Below are 18,937 nucleotides of genomic sequence, written 5' to 3'. Positions count from 1 at the left end.
GACCATCAATCAATTACTCACTGATAAAATTCAGAAGTTAACAAACGGTTTCGATTATGAACTAAACTTTAGTTTCTGTAAAGGGTCTTGTCCTACGACGTCCATTAAAGGTCACGTGCTTCTTCAACAGAGCTGATCGTGGCTCAGGGGCGGGTCTCCTGCAGGACTCTCTCCTCCAATCGGGCGTAACGCTTCAGCATCTGGTCGTACACCTGGAACACACATCAGCGTGTTACTGTTTTTATATTTAATATGCTGCTGTACAGAGAGAACATTAATTCTAATCATTACTCGTCCGTCCGTGTGTGTGTGTGTGTGTGTGTGTGTGTGTGTGTGTGTGTGTACCTACCTGCTGGGCTGCAGGATGAGGTGTAGCCACCAGTTGAGCTTCTGGAGCTTTCTTCACCACATCAAAGAAGGACGCGACAGATTCTGACATCATGCCTGAAAACACACATCAACCAATCAGAGGAGGAGGTTTCTGCATCGTTAACCAATCAACCAATTGGTGAGTTACAGAGTCAATTAGATTATAAATCCCCAGTGAGGAAACTCATTTATTACCAAATCAACTCATAGAGACAACAAACAATAAACACAATACAACAAATGAATAACAGCATCAAAAACAGTGCATTAAAAACTCAAAGAACTTCTGATTGGTTGAGTAGAACACTGAGTCAGCAGTGTGAAGCTCCTCCTACTCTGGCTCACTGTCACACCGTCATGGTTTACGGGGACACTTGAACAGAACTAAGCTGTCCTTTGCTTTCACTACTATGACAAGTCCTGATCAACAGTCAAGATAAACGTGACATGTGACATGTGACGTGACATGTGGTCATGGTCATGTGACGTGTCATGTGGTCATGGTCATGTGACATGTGGTCATGGTCATGTGACATGTGGTCATGGTCATGTGACGTGTCATGTGGTCATGGTCATGTGACATGTGGTCATGGTCATGGTCATGGGCTGATACACAGATTACACACAGAATCCAGTAAATATGAACGAAAGGGACTTTCGGAGATTTTTTGTACTGAAGTTTTCTACACATAGAAACACTTCTACTCTGTTATTAAATCACACACACACACACCGTCAGAGTCACTGTAAACTCCTGTGTGTGTGTGTGTGTGTGTGCATGTTTCCCAGTGGACCATTATGACCTGAGGACAAGATGAACTTTATTGATCCTGTGCAGCACAACAACACAAAGTCTGTAGAGTCAGCAGAGTCATGACTGAATATATATATACAGATTTAAATATATACAACAGTACTCTGACAGTGTACTACTAAATGGTAATATTAGATTATACAGTCAAACGTACAATATTTAAAAAAAATACATGAACGTACCAGTAACAGATACTTATACTAGTATAAGTATCTGTTACTGTGTAGAGCTCTGTAGGCTGTAGTAGTCGTAGTATTAATAGCAGTACTAGCAGTATAAGTACATGTTACCGTGTAGAGATCCGTAGGCTGTAGTAGTAGTAGCAGTAGTAGTATTAATAGCAGTACTAGTAGTACTAGTACATGTTACCGTGTAGAGCTCTGTAGGCTGTAGTAGTATTAATAGCAGTACTAGTACATGTTACCGTGTAGAGCTCTGTAGACTGTAGTAGTATTAATAGCAGTACTAGTACATGTTACCGTGTAGAGCTCTGTAGGCTGTAGTAGTATTAATAGCAGTACTAGTACATGTTACCGTGTAGAGCTCTGTAGGCTGTAGTAGTATTAATAGCAGTACTAGTACATGTTACCGTGTAGAGCTCTGTAGACTGTAGTAGTATTAATAGCAGTACTAGTACATGTTAGCGTGTAGAGCTCTGTAGACTGTAGTAGTATTAATAGCAGTACTAGTACATGTTACCGTGTAGAGCTCTGTAGGCTGTAGTAGTATTAATAGCAGTACTAGTACATGTTACCGTGTAGAGCTCTGTAGACTGTAGTAGTATTAATAGCAGTACTAGTACATGTTACCGTGTAGAGCTCTGTAGGCTGTAGTAGTATTAATAGCAGTACTAGTACATGTTACCGTGTAGAGCTCTGTAGACTGTAGTAGTATTAATAGCAGTACTAGTACATGTTACCGTGTAGAGCTCTGTAGACTGTAGTAGTATTAATAGCAGTACTAGTACATGTTACCGTGTAGAGCTCTGTAGACTGTAGTAGTATTAATAGCAGTACTAGTACATGTTACCGTGTAGAGCTCTGTAGACTGTAGTAGTATTAATAGCAGTACTAGTACATGTTACCGTGTAGAGCTCTGTAGGCTGTAGTATTAATAGCAGTACTAGTACATGTTACCGTGTAGAGCTCTGTAGGCTGTAGTAGTATTAATAGCAGTACTAGTACATGTTACCGTGTAGAGCTCTGTAGACTGTAGTAGTATTAATAGCAGTACTAGTACATGTTACCGTGTAGAGCTCTGTAGACTGTAGTATTAATAGCAGTACTAGTACATGTTACCGTGTAGAGCTCTGTAGGCTGTAGTAGTATTAATAGCAGTACTAGTACATGTTACCGTGTAGAGCTCTGTAGACTGTAGTAGTATTAATAGCAGTACTAGTACATGTTACCGTGTAGAGCTCTGTAGACTGTAGTAGTATTAATAGCAGTACTAGTACATGTTACCGTGTAGAGCTCTGTAGACTGTAGTAGTATTAATAGCAGTACTAGTACATGTTACCGTGTAGAGCTCTGTAGGCTGTAGTATTAATAGCAGTACTAGTACATGTTACCGTGTAGAGCTCTGTAGGCTGTAGTATTAATAGCAGTACTAGTACATGTTACCGTGTAGAGCTCTGTAGACTGTAGTAGTATTAATAGCAGTACTAGTACATGTTACCGTGTAGAGCTCTGTAGACTGTAGTAGTATTAATAGCAGTACTAGTACATGTTACCGTGTAGAGCTCTGTAGGCTGATCCCAGAGAAGCGGAGTTCAACAGGTCGATGGTGTAAACCGGAGTGTTGAACACATCACATAAAACCTGAGAGACAGAAACAGAGCGATGTGATTGGACGTCGTCTCCTCTCTCACTTCCTGTATGACACATCAAATGAATTAAAGGATTCTGAAACAAAGAGTGAGCTTTAAAATCATGATTTAAAGACATTTATTATTCTGACTCACTGACCTCACCTGGATTATTAACATCAACCAACACTGAGATATCATCCAGTCATCACAACAACAACAACAACAACAACAACAACAACGCGGAGAAATGACCTGCAGAATGTCTTTATTAGCTGAAGCTCCTCCTGTTGCCAAAACTCTGGTTCCTGGAACTGAAAACATGTACGAAGTTTTCACTGTTTCATCAGCGGAGACATTATGAAATGATCCGTTTATGAAAAGACGAAAGGACGGAGGTCTCACTGATGGAGTATAAACAGGAAGAGAAGATGAGGATCAGAAGAAGGACGGAGGTCTCACTGATGGAGTATAAACAGGAAGAGAAGATGAGGATCAGAAGAAGGATGGAGGTCTCACTGATGGAGTATAAACAGGAAGAGAAGATGAGGATCAGAAGAAGGACGGAGGTCTCACTGATGGAGTACAAACAGGAAGAGAAGATGAGGATCAGAAGAAGGATGGAGGTCTCACTGATGGAGCATAAACAGGAAGAGAAGATGAGGATCAGAAGAAGGATGGAGGTCTCACTGATGGAGTATAAACAGGAAGAGAAGATGAGGAGCAGAAGAAGGATGGAGGTCTCACTGATGGAGCATAAACAGGAAGAGAAGATGAGGAGCAGAAGAAGGATGGAGGTCTCACTGATGGAGCATAAACAGGAAGAGAAGATGAGGAGCAGAAGAAGGATGGAGGTCTCACTGATGGAGCATAAACAGGAAGAGAAGATGAGGAGCAGAAGAAGGATGGAGGTCTCACTGATGGAGCATAAACAGGAAGAGAAGATGAGGATCAGAAGAAGGACGGAGGTCTCACTGATGGAGTATAAACAGGAAGAGAAGATGAGGAGCAGAAGAAGGATGGAGGTCTCACTGATGGAGCATAAACAGGAAGAGAAGATGAGGAGCAGAAGAAGGATGGAGGTCTCACTGATGGAGCATAAACAGGAAGAGAAGATGAGGATCAGAAGAAGGACGGAGGTCTCACTGATGGAGTATAAACAGGAAGAGAAGATGAGGAGCAGAAGAAGGATGGCGGTCTCACTGATGGAGCATAAACAGGAAGAGAAGATGAGGATCAGAAGAAGGATGGAGGTCTCACTGATGGAGTATAAACAGGAAGAGAAGATGAGGATCAGAAGAAGGACGGAGGTCTCACTGATGGAGCATAAACAGGAAGAGAAGATGAGGATCAGAAGAAGGACGGAGGTCTCACTGATGGAGCATAAACAGGAAGAGAAGATGAGGATCAGAAGAAGGATGGAGGTCTCACTGATGGAGTATAAACAGGAAGAGAAGATGAGGATCAGAAGAAGGACGGAGGTCTCACTGATGGAGCATAAAGAGGAAGAGAAGATGAGGATCAGAAGAAGGATGGAGGTCTCACTGATGGAGTATAAACAGGAAGAGAAGATGAGGATCAGAAGAAGGACGGAGGTCTCACTGATGGAGCATAAAGAGGAAGAGAAGATGAGGATCAGAAGAAGGACGGAGGTCTCACTGATGGAGCATAAACAGGAAGAGAAGATGAGGATCAGAAGAAGGATGGAGGTCTCACTGATGGAGCATAAAGAGGAAGAGAAGATGAGGATCAGAAGAAGGATGGAGGTCTCACTGATGGAGTATAAACAGGAAGAGAAGATGAGGATCAGAAGAAGGACGGAGGTCTCACTGATGGAGCATAAAGAGGAAGAGAAGATGAGGATCAGAAGAAGGATGGAGGTCTCACTGATGGAGTATCCTAGCCGCTCAGCGTGGAGCCTCCTGGACAGAAACTGACCCTCCACCAGAGCCCGGACCTCCACCTGAGGACTCAGGGAGGACACCTGAGGGAGAGGAGACAGGAGACAAGGGATTGAAAAGGATTCAAGGAGATTCCCATAGAACATGAAGAGTGAAGACGAGTGTTTCAGACGTCACCTGAAGTTAAACTCTCTGAATGTGTGTCACTCACCTGGTTGTCGTCGGGGTCAAAGAGGTGAACTCCGACTGCAGGAGGTGTGATCTCCATACTGTCAAAATAAAAGCCTGGAAACACACCAAACAACCGGTCAGAGGGAGGGAGGGAGTGAAGGAGGGAGGGAGGGAGTGAAGGAGGGAGGGAGGGAGGAGGGAGGATAACAAAGAAAAAGAAAGACAGGAAACACATAGGATGATTTGAAAGATGGAACATGCGAAGGTGTGGAAGAAGGAAATAGGAAACAAAGGAAGGAAGAAAGGAAGGAGTAAGGAATATAACAAGGAAGAAGCAAGGAAGGAAACAGGTGAAGGCAGGGAAGGAAGAAAGGAAAGATGAAAAGCAGGAAACCAGAAGGAATGAGGAAGGTAGAGGCAAGGAAGGAAAAATGATGGAAGGAGAACTAATGCAAATAGAAGGAAGTGAGGAAGGAAGGAGTTAGGGAGGATAACAAGGAAGAAAGGAGGAAGAAAGAAAGAAAGGAAACTGATGGTAGGAATAAGGAAGAAGGGTGAAGGAGGGACGAAATAAGCAAAGAAGGAAAAAGGAACTAGAGAAGGAAAAGTAAGGTAGTAAGGGAGGAAGGGAGAAAGGATACACATGTAGGTAGCGAAGGAGTAAATGGGAAAAGGAAGGACACAAGGAATGAAGGAAGCTTCACCGATGTGTCCGTTGTTGCCCAGCGGCGTGTCTCTCAGGGCACCGGAAAAGAGTTCCCATGATCCTCCAGCGCTCTCGTTCCTGATTCGTTCCCTCGTCAGAGACCCGTTCTTAAAGCTACGCACGCACACACACGCACACACACACACGCACACACACGCACGCACGCACGCACACACACACGTAGTTACAGTACTTAGAGATTTAGAGGAGCTGGTTGGTTGAAAGTTGGACAGAGCCAGGCTAGTTGTTCCCCTCCGTTTCCAGTCTTTATGCTAAGCTAAGCTAGGCGGTGACGTACCACAGCAGAGCCATGAAGGCTCGCCAGTCCAGCGGGTTGCAGAAGAGGTGACCCTCCAGCGCCGGGCGAGGCTGCTGGATCCACAAGAACACCGTGTCACTGGTCCCCAGGCTGACCTGGACACACACACACACACACACACACACACACACAGTGTAACACACACCGACCACACAGAGGACCGACTCAGCTAAAAGACGGACGGGTCTCATGTGGACTTACAGCGACGTCGCCCTGCTGGAGCCTCATTCCTGCCAGAGACGCTGAGGAGAGAAAACTCACTTTAATGATAAGAATATTCAACATATCGAACTTTTTGTTGTTTTTGATTTGAACACGTCGACGGAGGAAGAAAAAGATCCACGAGCGTCAAAAAACAACTCGATTCATTCCATCAAATATTTAAAAGAAGGAGAAACGGACAACATGAAGTAAATAAATGAAAAAAAAGTAAATGTTGAAGAGGAAATTTCCATTTGACATTTCCTCTTTTCTCTCACACACACACACACACACACACACACACACACACACACACACACACACACACACACACACACACACACACACACACACACACACACACACACACACACACACACACACACACACACACACACACACACACACACACACACAGGAGGCCGTGTACTCACCAATTTGAATAAATCATAAAAGTGACAAGGACAAACTGTAAAGATGCAGCTATTGAACTGAGCGGTCAGCCATCAATAAAACACACACACACACACACACCACACACCACCTTGTGTTCAGACAACATAACTGCATGAATGAGTGGATTTCACAATGACTACTATGTCAAATTTAAATGAGCCACAGGAAGGGTTAAAGGTCACGTGTTTCGTGTGAGCGTTGGTGACTGGAGTGCTGCCGCAGTGGGCCGGAGGTCTCGGGTCATATCTTACCCGGGTTGTCTCCGGTGAAGGCCACCACCCTGCAGCTCTCAGAGAAACCATATCGCTGCACAAAGTAGGAGGAGACGGGACCCTGCAGGGACACGACGCAGCACTGAAGTCAGAGCTCAGCCAACACACACCACAGCGTGAAGACCAGTCTCACCAGTACAGACGTGGAGGGCACCGGAGCGCCCAGCAGTCGGTCCAGATGAGGAGCGGTGGCGTCCAGGCAGATCTCAGACCAGTTTCTGGTCCTGATGTCCAGCAGATTCATCCCCGAACCTGAAGTCAGCGAATCAGCCGGTGAACAAAAGGGATCACCTGGTTGTGTTCAGGAGCCGTCGTTCTTTTGGGCTCCCGACACGTTCAAGTGAAGCACATTTAGTCAAACATGAGGCCCCTTTCTGTTCCCTCTCTGAACGCATTTCACAAGAACGTTCACGTTTTGTGTCTTTGTGTCGTTTAGTGTCTCTTTGTGTCGTTTAGTGTCGTTTAATGTCTTTGTGTCGTTTAGTGTCTCTTTGTGTCGTTTAGTGTCTCTTTGTAGTTGTTTAGTCGTTTAGTGTCTCTTTGTAGTCGTTTCGTCGTTTAGTGTCTCTTTGTGTCGTTTAGTGTCTCTTTGTAGTCGTTTCGTCGTTTAGTGTCTCTTTGTGTCGTTTAGTGTCTCTTTGTAGTCGTTTCGTGTCTTTGTCGTTGTTTTGTGTCTGTTTGTCGTTGTTTAGTGTCTCTTTGTAGTTGTTTCGTCGTTTAGTGTCTCTTTGTGTCGTTTAGTGTCTCTTTGTAGTCGTTTCGTCGTTTAGTGTCTCTTTGTGTCGTTTAGTGTCTCTTTGTAGTCGTTTTGTGTCTCTTTGTAGTTGTTTAGTCGTTTAGTGTCTCTTTGTGTCGTTTCGTGTCTTTGTCGTTGTTTTGTGTCTGTTTGTCGTTGTTTAGTGTCTCTTTGTAGTTGTTTCGTCGTTTAGTGTCTCTTTGTGTCGTTTAGTGTCTCTTTGTAGTCGTTTCGTCGTTTAGTGTCTCTTTGTGTCGTTTAGTGTCTCTTTGTAGTTGTTTTGTGTCTTTGTCGTTGTTTTGTGTCTGTTTGTCGTTGTTTAGTGTCTCTTTGTAGTTGTTTCGTCGTTTAGTGTCTCTTTGTGTCGTTTAGTGTCTCTTTGTAGTCGTTTCGTCGTTTAGTGTCTCTTTGTGTCGTTTAGTGTCTCTTTGTAGTCGTTTTGTGTCTCTTTGTAGTTGTTTAGTCGTTTAGTGTCTCTTTGTGTCGTTTCGTGTCTTTGTCGTTGTTTTGTGTCTGTTTGTCGTTGTTTAGTGTCTCTTTGTAGTTGTTTCGTCGTTTAGTGTCTCTTTGTGTCGTTTCGTGTCTTTGTCGTTGTTTTGTGTCTGTTTGTCGTTGTTTAGTGTCTCTTTGTAGTTGTTTCGTCGTTTAGTGTCTCTTTGTGTCGTTTAGTGTGTCTTTGTGTCGTTTAGTGTCTCTTTGTGTCGTTTAATGTCTTTGTGTCGTTTAATGTCTTTGTGTCGTTTAGTGTCTCTTTGGGTCGTTTAATGTCTCTTTGTGTCGTTTAGTGTCTCTTTGTAGTTGTTTAATGCCTTTGTTGTCGTTTAGTGTCTCTGTGTAGTCGTTTAATGTCTCTTTGTAGTTGTTTAATGTCTTTGTTGTCGTTTAGTGTCTCTGTGTAGTCGTTTAATGTCTCTTTGTGTCGTTTAGTGTCTCTTTGTAGTTGTTTAATGCCTTTGTTGTCGTTTAGTGTCTCTTCGTAGTTGTTTAGTGTCTCTTTGTAGTTGTTTAGTGTATTTTAATGTCTCTTTGTTGTCGTTTAGTGTCTCTCTGACATTATCAATAGTTTTGTTTTCACTTTTGTGATTTTCATATATTTTCTCTGCTGACTCATCGTTGTGCACGTTCACAGTAACGATTAGTAAAGATGGAGGACGGATCAATAAAGACACTAAATGATAAACGATCAACGAGCACTGATTCTGTACCGTCACTGTAGTCGATGGAGGCGTAACCACCGAGGAAGAGAGAGGCTGCGAAGCTGCTGACCAATGAGATCCTCTGAACACACACACACACACACACACACACGTCAGTTGTGTGGAATCATTCATTAACAGAGTCACAAAAGCTGCTCACTGACCTCTGTGTTCTTGAACTCCTCCGGTCGAGTCTGTCTCAGTTTGGAGATCTGGTTTCCTGTGAAACGCTGCAGACAGACACCCATTAGATATGACAGACAGACAGACAGACAGACAGACAGACAGACAGACAGGTGATCAGACAGACCTCGTATGCTCTGGACCCTGTGATCTCTGCCAGTCTCCTTGCTCCTCCTGCTGCTGTCTGCAGCTCCTCACACTGCTGTCTGCTGCTGGAGTCCATCCACACAGGAGAGTGAGACACGGAGAAGCTGTCCTGTTAGAGAGTCAGCATCAGCTCACATCCCATAATACCACACACACACGTACCTGTGGACCCACGCACCTGCAGCAGCTGGTGCAGGTCCTGGTCCGGGTCCAGGTCCTTCAGGGTCTCAGACGCCCCTCTTCTCCAGAACACACTGCCGTGTTGCTGAGAGACATTTAAAGAGGTTCTGTTACAAAAACCAGACTCCGCCCACTTTCCTTCAGTTAAGAGGCTCAGTCAGTGAACAGGTGAAGTACTGCTATGTATGCAGTACTTCTACGATAACACTACGTAGTAACACTACGATATGTTATGAGGACACCTTTGTACACATGGTGTGGAGTACTGTAGGTAGGTTTGGTGTGATTTCTCACCTGGCCACTGCCCGACAACGCTCTGACACGGGAGTAGGCAAGCCCCGCCCCCTTCATCTTGTCCAATAGCAGGTCCAGAGCCTGGTGACAGACAGACACACGTGACAACCAATCACAGAGCAGCACACAGCACAGGGACCAACCCCAACCAAGCCCGACCAGGAAACAGACACGTCATTGGTCACAGTGTGTGAGACTCACCTTCACCCACATCAGTACAGGTGAGGTGACCGTCAGTCTGTCGGCATGGATATGAACTCCTCCCTGAGTCCTGGGGTTTCAAAATAAAAGACTTTACTAAATTAAATCACAGATGCACAGTCCAGCATTTACAAGCTTCTGAATGTGTCCGAAATATAAATAAATACAACTACTACTTATAAATAAATACTACTACTACTACTAGTCCTACTAGTAGTAGTAGTAGTAGTACACAGAGGAGATGTTTGTTACCTGAACTCGGGAAGCTCGGAGTCAAACTGCACATTATTCTGGTGAACGACGTTCAGGTTCTCATCGATGGCCACCACCTTCAGCTAGTACCAGAGGTACAAGTACACAAGTATCACCACCTTCAGCTAGTACCAGAGGTACAAGTACACAAGTATCACCACCTTCAGCTAGTACCAGAGGTACAAGTACACAAGTATTACCACCTTCAGCTAGTACCAGAGGTACAAGTACACAAGTATCACCACCTTCAGCTAGTACCAGAGGTACAAGTACACAAGTATCACCACCTTCAGCTAGTACCAGAGGTACAAGTACACAAGTATCACCACCTTCAGCTAGTACCAGAGGTACAAGTATTACCACCTTCAGCTAGTACCAGAGGTACAAGTACACAAGTATCACCACCTTCAGCTAGTACCAGAGGTACAAGTACACAAGTATCACCACCTTCAGCTAGTACCAGAGGTACAAGTACACAAGTATCACCACCTTCAGCTAGTACCAGAGGTACAAGTACACAAGTATCACCACCTTCAGCTAGTACCAGAGGTACAAGTACACAAGTATCACCACCTTCAGCTAGTACCAGAGGTACAAGTACACAAGTATCACCACCTTCAGCTAGTACCAGAGGTACAAGTACACAAGTATCACCACCTTCAGCTAGTACCAGAGGTACAAGTACACACGTATCACCACCTTCAGCTAGTACCAGAGGTACAAGTACACAAGTATCACCACCTTCAGCTAGTACCAGAGGTACAAGTACACAAGTATCACCACCTTCAGCTAGTACCAGAGGTACAAGTATTACCACCTTCAGCTAGTACCAGAGGTACAAGTACACAAGTATTACCACCTTCAGCTAGTACCAGAGGTACAAGTACACAAGTATTACCACCTTCAGCTAGTACCAGAGGTACAAGTATTACCACCTTCAGCTAGTACCAGAGGTACAAGTACACAAGTATCACCACCTTCAGCTAGTACCAGAGGTACAAGTACACAAGTATCACCATCTTCAGCTAGTACCAGAGGTACAAGTATTACCACCTTCAGCTAGTACCAGAGGTACAAGTACACAAGTATTACCACCTTCAGCTAGTACCAGAGGTACAAGTACACAAGTATTACCACCTTCAGCTAGTACCAGAGGTACAAGTACACAAGTATCACCACCTTCAGCTAGTACCAGAGGTACAAGTATCACCATCTTCAGCTAGTACCAGAGGTACAAGTACACAAGTATTACCACCTTCAGCTAGTACCAGAGGTACAAGTATTACCACCTTCAGCTAGTACCAGAGGTACAAGTATCACCACCTTCAGCTAGTACCAGAGGTACAAGTACACAAGTATCACCACCTTCAGCTAGTACCAGAGGTACAAGTATTACCACCTTCAGCTAGTACCAGAGGTACAAGTACACAAGTATTACCACCTTCAGCTAGTACCAGAGGTACAAGTACACAAGTATTACCACCTTCAGCTAGTACCAGAGGTACAAGTACACAAGTATTACCACCTTCAGCTAGTACCAGAGGTACAAGTATTACCACCTTCAGCTAGTACCAGAGGTACAAGTATTACCACCTTCAGCTAGTACCAGAGGTACAAGTATTACCACCTTCAGCTAGTACCAGAGGTACAAGTATCACCATTTTCAGCTAGTACCAGAGGTACAAGTATCACCATCTTCAGCTAGTACCAGAGGTACAAGTATCACCATCTTCAGCTAGTACCAGAGGTACAAGTATCACCATTTTCAGCTAGTACCAGAGGTACAAGTATCACCATCTTCAGCTAGTACCAGAGGTACAAGTATCACCACCTTCAGCTAGTACCAGAGGTACAAGTACACAAGTATCACCACCTTCAGCTAGTACCAGAGGTACAAGTATTACCACCTTCAGCTAGTACCAGAGGTACAAGTACACAAGTATTACCACCTTCAGCTAGTACCAGAGGTACAAGTACACAAGTATTACCACCTTCAGCTAGTACCAGAGGTACAAGTATTACCACCTTCAGCTAGTACCAGAGGTACAAGTATCACCATTTTCAGCTAGTACCAGAGGTACAAGTATCACCATCTTCAGCTAGTACCAGAGGTACAAGTACACAAGTATTACCACCTTCAGCTAGTACCAGAGGTACAAGTATTACCACCTTCAGCTAGTACCAGAGGTACAAGTATCACCATCTTCAGCTAGTACCAGAGGTACAAGTACACAAGTATTACCACCTTCAGCTAGTACCAGAGGTACAAGTATTACCATCTTCAGCTAGTACCAGAGGTACAAGTATCACCATCTTCAGCTAGTACCAGAGGTACAAGTACACAAGTATTACCACTGTGACGACCCCTCCCTTGCACCAGGGGTCTGTTTCCTCTCAGGTTGTCTTGCAGGATGTTGATCGGCGGCTGAGCCCACCTGAGCCTGCTGGGTGGGTCCAGCTATAAAGGCTGCCCCTCTTCTTTGGCTGGGTTCCTCTCTCACTCCTGTGTGGAGGACCTGGCTGCTGCTGCTGCTGCTGCTGCTGCCTTGTTCTGAGTGTTTATTTCGTGAGTTGTACTTTAAATAAAAGTCTATTTATTACTTTTATAACTAGTCTTGTCTCCCTCATGTTACGACTTTGTGAGCCGGGTCGTGACACCACCTTCATGTAGTATCAGCAGTAAAAGTACACAGTATTCACAGTATACTTTTATATATCATGAATCTAGTCCTAATGATGCATTCAGGTGTCGTAGGATTCTACAGCTCTCAGATAAAGTAGAAGTAGTACAGAATGTAAACACACAGTAAAGTACCTCACACAGTACACGAGTACAGAAGTAACTACTTTCACACACAGTAAAATACACAAGTAGAAAATGAAGGACTGTGTATAAGTACACTGAGTAAACAGGCTGCACGTGGTAAGTTTACCTGCTGGGTGCTGAAGTCAAAGCCCAGAAACAGAGGAGAGTCACGAGCGGCGGCCATCATGCCACACGCGCACACAGAGTGAGGCGCAGGGGTTCATTATTTAAAGAGACAGTAACACTCTGACTCTAGTTAGCGTCAATACAAAAGTTAATGATTTACATGTAGAAGTATTCAGAATATTCAGGTCCTTTACTGCAGTAAAAGTACTAATACCACAGTATAAAAAGTACAAAAGTATTATCATCAACCCCAATGTGTATTTAACACATGTCTACTGGTGTGTATATGTGTGTTGTAGGAGCGGTCGGTCGATTAACGCGCAGTCTCTCGTGTCACTTCAAAACTTTCTTTTATTCCAGAACAGCATCAAAAGCATACATGGAAGTCTTCCTACATGCCATTTTCCTAAAGTGACATAATGACATTATTACACAACCTGCCATATCATATGACACTACCATTTTGGGAAAATGTACACAGAATACATTCAGAAAATATTTTATTATAAACATATGTGATAATTTATGTACTGAAATTATTTGGTCATACATTTTTGTAATTCATAGTCATTCCCAACAGCCATAACAGACACAACAATTCAATGCATCACATGATGTGGTTGAGATACAGCTGCCTGTGATTACACACTTGGCCAGTAGGTGGTGTCGTGTGCACATGAAGCTTCGAGAAATGAACCCTTTCTCGAACCAATTGGCTGAAGTGGTTCGATGCCTCATGAGGCTTCATCTCGCCATCACTAGCAGTTTCGTCAGGCGTAATGCGTAATGCGGTTGAAAAGTAGCTCGCCCTTCCGCTCTCTAGTCGAAAAAACACACCTGCACGTCCTCAGGTGAGGTCTACGTAAAGAGTGAACGCCCCCTGACGTCATCATTGCGTCATCATTCCGGCAGTAACATCTTAACAGGTTCAACAGTAAATCATAATCAGCGTGGTCTGATGTACAAGCGGTAGCATGACTATACTTTCCTTAAAAGTATAGAATGTACAGGTACAACACAAATCAGAGTAATGGCTTCTACACGTGTACTGGTGTGTACTGGTGTGTACTGGTGTGTACAGGTGTGTACAGGTGTGTACTGGTGTGTACTGGTGTGTACAGGTGTGTACAGGTGTGTACAGGTGTGTACTGGTGTGTACTGTGTGTACTGGTGTGTACAGGTGTGTACTGGTGTGTACTGGTGTGTACAGGTGTGTACAGGTGTATACAGGTGTGTACTGGTGTGTACAGGTGTGTACTGGTGTGTACAGGTGTGTACAGGTGTGTACAGGTGTGTACTGGTATGTTCAGGTGTGTACTGGTATGTTCAGGTGTGTACTGGTGAGTACAGGTGTGTACAGGTGTGTACAGGTGTGTACAGGTGTGTACTGGTGTGTACTGGTGTGTACAGGTGTGTACAGGTGTGTACTGGTATGTTCAGGTGTGTACTGGTATGTTCAGGTGTGTACTGGTGTGTACTGGTGTGTACAGGTGTGTACTGGTGTGTACAGGTGTGTACAGGTGTGTACAGGTGTGTACAGGTGTGTACTGGTGTGTACAGGTGTGTACAGGTGTGTACTGGTGTGTACAGGTGTGTACAGGTGTGTACAGGTGTCAGGTGACAGCTGGTGGTTCAGCCCTCCTGTAATCTGCTGAGTCGTTGTTCTGAAGCTGTTTAACTCTCTTCACTCTGATTGTTCATGAATGCAGCGTTTGTTATTCACACACACTCAGAGAGGTCAACACATTGTCCTCCACTGTTTACACACCAATCAAAGTCAGAGCCCAGTGTGTGTGTGTGTGTGTGTGTGTTATCAGTCTAGCCTCCTACCTGACCAGGTAACACAGCAGGAACGTGTCGCCTCCTTCATTCTCCTATTCTCCTTCGACCGGTCACAGCTCATCGTTTTACTTTTGTTTTTCAGGTTTTACTTGGATCCATTTTCACGGCTTTGAGGAGCAGGTAGTGACTTATCGGAGCTTCCAGACGGGCTTTGAACGCACCACGAGTCTCCGAGCAGCAGGACGCTGAATTCACCTGAAGCAGGTGTGTTTCTGCTGCAGCCAACAGGATGTCCTGCTGCTGCTGTGGAGAGCTGCTGGAGGGTACACACACACACACACCTACACACACGCACACACACACACAGGCACACACACACACCTACACGCACACACACACACACACACAGGCACACACCTACACACACCTACAGACACACACACACCGACACACACCTACACACACACACACAGGCACACACCTACACACACACACACACACACACTTATAACACCCACACACAGGCACACACCTACACACACCTGTGTGTATATATAATATATAATACAGCAATTGTTGTATAATATATATATACAATGTACATGTACACATACATATACTATATCATACAACACTGAATACTGCAAATAAAACTAAATATGAACAATAAAGATTAGATGTGTTATAAGTGTGTGTATGTGTGTGTATGTGTGTGTATGTGTGTGTATGTGTGTGTATGTGTGTGCAGCTGTGTGCAGCTGTGTGTATGTGTGTGTATGTGTATGCAGCTGTGTGCAGCTGTGTGCATGTGTGTGTATGTGTGTGTATGTGTGTGCAGGTGTGTGCATGTGTGTGTATGTGTGTGTATGTGTGTGCAGGTGTGTGCAGGTGTGTGTATGTGTGTGTATGTGTGTGTATGTGTGTGCATGTGTGTGTATGTGTGTGTATGTGTGTGTATGTGTGTGCATGTGTGTGTATGTGTGTGTATGTGTGCGCATGTGTGCGTATGTGTGTGTATGTGTGTGCAGGTGTGTGTATGTGTGTGTATGTGTGTGTATGTGTGTGCATGTGTGTGTATGTGTGTGTATGTGTGTGCAGGTGTGTGCAGGTGTGCGCATGTGTGTGTATGTGTGTGTATGTGTGTGCAGGTGTGTGCAGGTGTGCGCATGTGTGTGTATGTGTGTGCAGGTGTGCGCATGTGTGTGTATGTGTGTGCAGGTGTGTGCATGTGTGTGTATGTGTGTGCAGGTGTGTGCATGTGTGTGTATGTGTGTGCAGGTGTGTGCATGTGTGTGTAAGTGTGTGCAGGTGTGTGCATGTGTGTGTAAGTGTGTGCAGGTGTGTGCATGTGTGTGTATGTGTGTGCAGGTGTGTGCAGGTGTGTGCAGGTGTGTGCAGGTGTGTGCATGTGTGTGTATGTGTGTGCATGTGTGTGTAAGTGTGTGCAGGTGTGTGCATGTGTGTGTATGTGTGTACAGGTGTGTGCATGTGTGTGTATGTGTGTGCATGTGTGTGTATGTGTGTGCAGGTGTGTGCAGGTGTGTGCATGTGTGTGTATGTGTGTGCAGGTGTGTGCATGTGTGTGTATGTGTGTACAGGTGTGTGCATGTGTGTGTATGTGTGTGCATGTGTGTGTATGTGTGTGCAGGTGTGTGCATGTGTGTGTATGTGTGTACAGGTGTGTGCATGTGTGTGTATGTGTGTGCAGGTGTGTGCATGTGTGTGTATGTGTGTGCAGGTGTGTGCATGTGTGTGTATGTGTGTGCAGGTGTGTGCATGTGTGTGTATGTGTGTGCAGCTGTGTGTAGGTGTGTGCAGGTCAAAGGTCACCTCTCCGTGTGTGTCCCGCAGGTATCAGGAAGAAGGAGCAGCTGGTGAGGCGTGAGGAGGAGCAGAGCAGGAGGAACATGGACATCTCTCTGCTCAGAGAACAGTACAGGTGCACCAGAGAGACGCAGAGGAGACACACACACGTGCTGCTGCTGAGGACAGGTGAGCTGGCTTACCTGGGGAGGAGCGTCTCAGGTGTGTCGCTGAGAAAGTAGACGTCGTAATATCAGAGAGAGAAGAAGAAACTGGATCTGTGCAGAGAAACTGCAGGAAATGTTGGTTTTAAACGTTCAGGAACAAGTCACGCGTTGAGATTTCAAAATAAAAGCCCCTGAGACAAGAAGCTGTGACTTCACATTGAAATACCACAATAATACCAGAGTATAAAATACTGGGTTACTCTGTCTTCAGTGTCGGAGGAGCTGTCGGAGGTCGTCGTCTCCGTCTCTCAGGGTTTCACGTCGCCGCCGGCTGTGACCTTTGACCCCGACCCGTGGCGCGTCCACCTGGAACTCCACCGGCGCTGCTGTCCCGGTGTCACCGACAGTTCCTCCCGGTCAGGGAAGATTTAACTTAAACTATGGAATGACTTTTTCCGCCTAACAAAAGAATGTCTCTCTGTAAGATGTTTTAAAAGACGCCTAAAAGAACTTCTGATTGCTGTTTTGTAACCGTTTGTTTTGTATTCGTTTTCATGTCTTTCTTGTTTTAGCTGTTATATTACACACACACGCTCACTCACACTCGACACAATTACATTATTTATTTTTCTTCTTTTCTTTCTTTCTTTGTTTTCTTGTAATGTCATGTCTTATGCATATTTTATTTTTTCTTTGTCATTTTGTAAAATTGTAATATTATATCGGTGGAGGCTTCAAATAAGCCAAGTTGGCTTTCTGTCTCTTCCTGCACTGTGATTCATTTATTTCTGTTATGTTTGATTATTTTAGATTTTATTGTTTGAATTGTGCAAAAATAAATGAACTAAAAAAACTTAATTTAACTTCACTTAACTTAACTGTGTTTTATTGTATTTATTTAACTCTTTTCCTTCACTTTTTCGTTACTCTCTGAACCTTCCAGCAGATGGCGCTGTGCTAACTAACCAGAAGATAATTTCAATGTTCTAGTGGATCAGATTCTGATGAAGTTCTTCTGGTCTTTACAGACGCTCCTCGTCTTCCTCTGACTCCAGAAAACTCTCCTCCTGCAGCTCCTTTTGCAGCACCACAGAAGAAGTCAACGCTGACGGGTCCAGAGGAGACCCGGGTCCTGGCTCCTCTGGAGGAGACCTGGGTCCTGGGTCCTCTGACGGGTCCAGAAGAGATCCAGAGAAGACGGATCCAGTCCAGGTTTCTGTTTCTGATTCACTCGGCTCCAGGACGTTATCAGCGCCGGCCCTCAGGTTCACCAGGCAGCTGAGTTTGGGGGGTGTGGGCTCCTCTACCAGGGTCCACCAGACCCAGAACCAGAACCAGAGCTACCACCCGTTCCCCAACAGGAAGACCCCGAGGATCTCAGAGTCCGCCAGAAGGCTGGGGATGTACTCGTCCTTCTGAGGGTCCCCGTCCAGTCCGTCTAATGGTGTACTGTCTCTTTAAGAATACATTCGTCACTATCAACACCTTTATATTTCATATGTACTATATATATATATATATATATATATATATATATATATATATATATATATATATGCAAATGTACTATGTATACATGAATTCATTCAGCTATTTAGTTAATAAAGCTGCTGCATCATGATGCAGGAAGAGAAACGAGTCGTTAAAAGTTGTGCATTAAAATGATCGAATGTACAACAATAAAATAATAATAATAATGAGTCTGATGTTGTCTTTGACCTCATTAAACCAGAATTTAATTTAATCTTGTTTTATTGTTTGATGAAATTACATTTTTGTTTGATTTTATGTAATTGTATTTCATTGTATTTAATTTGATTTACTTTTACTTTGGGTCTCTTCCTAACTTTTCATATCTTTCATAGAAATAAAGCTTTTCTACATTGGACCCTTGTAAGACACCGTAGTGCATCAAAGATCGTCTATATTTGAGAAGACGGGTCTCTCGGCTGTTCTCTCGCTTGACGTTACGTTACGTTAGCTTACGTAACGTCAACCAGACCCTAAACGTGCTCAGAGTGAGGCCTCCTCCTCCTTTAACCTCTTTA

General features: G+C 44.3%; 1 protein-coding gene across 3 annotated transcripts; it reads right to left on the bottom strand.

Moving 5' to 3' along the window:
- Positions 1-13,201, bottom strand: xylb (xylulokinase homolog (H. influenzae)). 3 transcript variants are annotated; one of them, XM_079291557.1, is made up of 19 exons: positions 13,139-13,201; positions 10,206-10,288; positions 9,954-10,023; positions 9,753-9,833; positions 9,457-9,543; positions 9,259-9,387; positions 9,113-9,178; positions 8,958-9,030; positions 7,150-7,268; positions 6,996-7,077; positions 6,289-6,329; positions 6,067-6,182; positions 5,767-5,882; positions 5,103-5,176; positions 4,821-4,974; positions 3,246-3,304; positions 2,916-3,003; positions 350-444; positions 1-212 (listed from the first exon to the last, which is right to left on the bottom strand). In XM_079291557.1, exons 1-19 carry the CDS (start codon positions 13,196-13,198, stop codon positions 144-146), a joined length of 1,662 nt encoding a protein of 553 aa, XP_079147683.1. In that variant the 5' UTR covers positions 13,199-13,201; the 3' UTR covers positions 1-143. The 3 variants fall into 3 exon arrangements, with proteins under 3 accessions (XP_079147683.1, XP_079147684.1, XP_079147685.1); XM_079291558.1 differs by having other exon boundaries at positions 4,878-4,974; XM_079291559.1 differs by lacking the exon at positions 13,139-13,201 and adding an exon at positions 12,558-13,109.
- Between the last annotated feature and the right edge of the window lie 5,736 nt (positions 13,202-18,937).

The sequence above is a fragment of the Melanostigma gelatinosum genome (assembly GCF_949748355.1).
Source record: "Melanostigma gelatinosum genome assembly, chromosome: 20".
In the NCBI taxonomy this organism is placed as follows: Eukaryota; Metazoa; Chordata; class Actinopteri; order Perciformes; family Zoarcidae; genus Melanostigma; species Melanostigma gelatinosum.
Note: the sequence above shows the minus strand (reverse complement) of the source record. Positions and strands in the feature narration are given on the sequence as shown.